We start from the raw sequence: 5,000 nt of genomic DNA on the forward strand, positions 1-5,000 counted from the left end.
TACTACTACTACTACTACTACTACTACTACTACTACTACTACTACTACTACTACTACTACTACTACTACTACTACAACTACTACTACTACTACTACTACTACTACTACTACTACTACTACTACTACTACTACTACTACTACTACTACTACTACTATATATAACTAAAAAAAAAACACTAAAAATTGAGCTTTATATAGCGCAATATCCACTAAATGTGCTCAAAGCGATTTACAAGGGGTTCCTGGTCAACAGCAACATTTAACATGTAGAACGGGACATGGTGCCTGTTACGCGATAATACAATTTTTCGGACAAAGATACACGCTGTTAAAGGTCAGGTACTCATTTTACACATAAGTACGGTGAGAGACTGTGAGTAAAGAGCCTTTTCCAAGGACTCAACTATGCGCCGAACGCGAGGCTCGACCCCAGGACCTTCCGATCCAAAAGCGAGTGTCATACCACTAGACCGCATAGCCGCACTACAATAAAATATATAATACACACACACACACATACACATGCACACACACACTGGCTGAGGTCACAGAAATACATACATACAAACATTGGATAGAAAATAACATTATCTGTCATTAGATTAGAAGTTTCCTGCAACGTGTTTGAAAAATCTGAATCTTCAATTTCTTTTTATCTTTTTTCATAGACGTTAATTTCCAATTTATTTTTATCTATTTTCATAGACGTTCATTTCCAATTTATTTTTATCTGTTTTCATAGACGTTCATTTCCAATTTACTTTTATCTGTTTTCATAGACGTTCATTTCCAATTTATTTTTATCTGTTTTCATAGACGTTCATTTCCAATTTATTTTTATTCTGTTTTCATAGACGTTAATTTCCAATTTATTTTTATCTGTTTTCATAGACGTTAATTTCCAATTTATTTTTATCTGTTTTCATAGACGTTAATTTCCAATTTATTTTTATCTGTTTTCATAGACGTTAATTTCCAATTTATTTTTATCTGTTTTCATAGACGTTCATTTCCAATTTATTTTTAACTGTTTTCATAGACGTTAATTTCCAATTTCTTTTTATCTTTTTTCATAGACGTTCATTTCCAATTTATTTTTATCTGTTTTCATAGACGTTCATTTCCAATTTATTTTTATCTGTTTTCATAGACGTTCATTTCCAATTTATTTTTATCTGTTTTCATAGACGTTAATTTCCAATTTATTTTTATCTGTTTTCATAGACGTTCATTTCCAATTTATTTTTATCTGTTTTCATAGACGTTAATTTCCAATTTATTTTTATCTGTTTTCATAGACGTTAATTTCCAATTTATTTTTATCTATTTTCATAGACGTTCATTTCCAATTTATTTTTATCTGTTTTCATAGACGTTCATTTCCAATTTACTTTTATCTGTTTTCATAGACGTTAATTTCCAATTTATTTTTTTCTTCAATTCCAAATAGTCGACTGTCTGAGCCAAGCTTTTTCCTACGATTTTAAGTCTTTCGGGGGAAATTTTTAGCATTTTTGTATTGAAAGAGAAACAAAGCCATTTTCTTGACATTCAGATAATTTATTGTCCTCTTTGTAGGAAAACATGCAGGCTGAAGCCGAGACTATTTCATTCCACATTTGGAAACAACGTGAGATGAAAAGTGACACCATTTTATAAAAAAGTTTATAATTATTAAATAATTTACAGACCACTAGTGTCAACATTAAGAACAGCAGTATTTTTTCCTGTAGACAGAACATCCCCTTTGGCATTTATCCATCTCAATTCCCCCTTGGGTGTTCCCCTATTCCTCAGGCGACATTGACAGCTTGCGGATTTTTTAAGGGCTTCAACTGCATACTGCGTCCCTGTGGTAAGCGGAGGACAACCGGATAGTCCCAGAACTGGCATTTCTGTAAAGATAAAAGTATTAATTTGAAAATCTAAAGTATTGCATCCTTGGTGAAGGAATAAAACTGCTGGTAAAATGTGTTTTTGACTAGAGTATGTTGTTGATGTGTTCATTTCAAAAAAATTCTAAAATAAATGCACACATTCTTTTTTTTATAATGTGACTAATCCTCTTAAAAGGTTAATAATCTAAGGCTACGGAGATGTTAAAATTAGTTTGTATTGTGATAATAGTCTTCATTAAAAACTGTAGGTTGAGGAAAGTAATCTTTTAATTTTTCAAACACAAAAAGATTAAAAATCCGAATTCTTTTTTTATGTACCGAAAACTGAATTTTAATCATCTAGTTTAATCTGGTGTGATAACCAGATTGATTATTTAAAAAAAAAATTCATTTCATTTTTATGAAGACGCATTGTCTCAGAGCATCAGAGAAGTATTTTACTGGTGTGATTTGGATCCTAAAAATGTTATATATGATGGAGAATCTATGAGGGCATACATTTATACATTCTATTGAGAGCAGTATAGTTTCAAAAGTTACAAACACTAATTTTCATAGTTTTCGCTTTTCTAACTTTAAAATCTCTTTTCGATGACTTGTTCACCCCACAGGATCTGTTTTTATCTTTGACATAATAGTATTTTTTAGATGTAATGTTACACATCATATTTTTTTTATAAAGGGCCTTACCAAGCTTCATCCGATCTTCAACAGTTAGACTTGAGTTCACATCGTTTTCGGCTATACACTTGAGTATCATGTTGATTGCTGGGCGTTTCTTATCGTCCAGGGGTGGCGGGAAGATGAACTTGTAAGTTGAATTGTCGGCCTCCTCTTTTATGTCATCAGGTTTGCTCGCATTAACAACTGAAACGCCGTCAAAATTGGTGCCGACGATCTTGACACTAGATGAAGGGTTAATATTTGAAGGAACAACACAGAAGACGGTTATATTGGCCGGAGGGGTATCTTTGTCCTTATTAAACTTTGGTGTTTCCTCAATTGTTAGTGACATGTGAGTAGGACCATCTGGACAATACAGTAAGAATACACTATAAATTCAAAAATGACAAGGTCAAAATTTCAACAGTAATATGTATATGATGAGTATAAAAAAGAGCACAGTTGTCCACTTCTTTGGAGTTTTTATGATTGCCTCTCTTGAGTGTTGTCAGGAGTGTGAGCTTTCTATCTATAAATAAAACAGCTGAAAACCACAAGAGAACTCTTTAATGTTTGTAATTTTCCGGCTGTTTTTTAATGAGGGGAAGGTTTGGACCTCTGACTGCGCACAAAGGGGGCAGAGGGGGGGGGGGGGGGGGGGGATCACAGATTTTTCAAAAGTGCACATCTGTGGATATCTTCCTTGTAATCTTCATATACAATATCCACTAAAGACGCTCAATGCAATTTACGAGGGGTCCCTAGCCAACGACAACACTTAACATGTAGAACGACCTTCGGCGCCTTTAAATTTATATAAATATACGTTAAGTTTTGACTCACATCATTTTGTTGATTTAAAAGTCAACTATTTGTGGGTATAGTGTAAAACACAAGACCAAACATTCTATATAGTCATGGAATTTAGATGGCCTTTGATATATTTAAAAGTCAACTATTTGTGGGTATAGTGTAAAACACAAGACCAAACATTCTATATAGTCATGGAATTTAGATGGCCTTTGATATATTTAAAAGTCAACTATTTGTGGGTATAGTGTAAAACACAAGACCAAACATTCTATATAGTCATGGAATTTAGATGGCCTTTGATATATTTAAAAGTCAACTATTTGTGGGTATAGTGTAAAACACAAGACCAAACATTCTATATAGTCATGGAATTTAGATGGCCTTTGATATATTTAAAAGTCAACTATTTGTGGGTATAGTGTAAAACACAAGACCAAACATTCTATATAGTCATGGAATTTAGATGGCCTTTGATATATTTAAAAGTCAACTATTTGTGGGTTAGTGTAAAACACAAGACCAAACATTCTATATAGTCATGGAATTTAGATGGTCTTTGATATATTTAAAAGTCAACTATTTGTGGGTATAGTGTAAAACACAAGACCAAACATTCTATATAGTAATGAAATTTAGATGGCCATTGAGATGTTTTCATCACATTAAATACAGTAATTACCGATTTAATTAAATAATCATATGAGAACAATCACGGATTAAATGAATGAAATGTAGTAATAAAATACATTGATTTAAACTCTGCTAGGATTAATTCTACAATAACGATTTAATTAATTCTGAACTACAAAGACAGTCATTTCATACCGTTTAAAAAGCAAAACAGGATTTCAATTAACCTGGGTAAAAATTTTGATGTCAAGCTAGAATAAAAATGACACAAATATGCAAATCATTAAACCTGATAAAAATCACGAGTTTTTATGTAAGCAATATCTATTAAATGTGCTCAACGTGCTTTACAGGGACTCTCAAGCTAACAACTATATTAAACATGTAAGACACACCATGACGCTTGCAAAGTGCATTGCATTTTAAAAAATATTTTAAATTTTTCTGTTTCAGGCCAAATTTTTATTTCACACTTGAGTGTGGCCAGCGAATGAGTATATCAATATTCTTTTTCAAGTACTCAATTTTGTTCCGTCCATTACTGGACTCGAACGATAGTCTGAGACTAAGTCTAATAGACACAGGACTGCACATAATGTTATCATTATTTCGTTCTGATTCTAAAAATATCTGTATTTATTTGTTACTCACAATAGTAGGAGAACTTAAGGCTGGTGTGTTTTGTAGACATCCCGGCTGTGTTAATGGCCTGGCACTTAAATGTCTTCGTATTCTCTGTGGAGTTGTACGTGAAATATTGTGTTATATTATTATTTAACATGATATATTTTGAATCTTGTGATTCTTTATTGAACTAAAAAAAGAGATTATTTAATTGGGTTTATATGATTATTTGATGGACAAAACACAATCCAATAAAATAGGGTTTCCACAATTTAAATTGAGCTTTTATATCCAGCGCAATATCCACTAAACGTGCTCAAAGCGCTTTACAAGGGGTCCTTGGCCAACAGCAACATTTAACATGTATTACGG

General features: G+C 32.3%; 1 protein-coding gene across 4 annotated transcripts in view; it reads right to left on the reverse strand.

The window, feature by feature from the left end:
- Positions 1-5,000, reverse strand: part of LOC144960110 (uncharacterized) — a 97,954-nt gene that overhangs the window by 16,465 nt on the left and 76,489 nt on the right. For all 4 annotated transcript variants that reach the window (XM_078893077.1, XM_078893078.1, XM_078893076.1 and 1 more), the window contains 3 exons: positions 4,656-4,739; positions 2,589-2,927; positions 1,692-1,895 (listed from right to left, as the gene is read on the reverse strand). In XM_078893077.1, the coding sequence (XP_078749203.1) occupies positions 1,692-1,895; positions 2,589-2,927; positions 4,656-4,739 (627 nt within the window). The remainder of the gene's footprint in view (positions 1-1,691; positions 1,896-2,588; positions 2,928-4,655; positions 4,740-5,000) is intronic.

The sequence above is a fragment of the Berghia stephanieae genome, chromosome 14, assembly GCF_034508935.2.
Source record: "Berghia stephanieae isolate SIO BIC M18660-M18661 chromosome 14, UCSD_Bste_1.3, whole genome shotgun sequence".
In the NCBI taxonomy this organism is placed as follows: domain Eukaryota; kingdom Metazoa; phylum Mollusca; class Gastropoda; order Nudibranchia; family Aeolidiidae; genus Berghia; species Berghia stephanieae.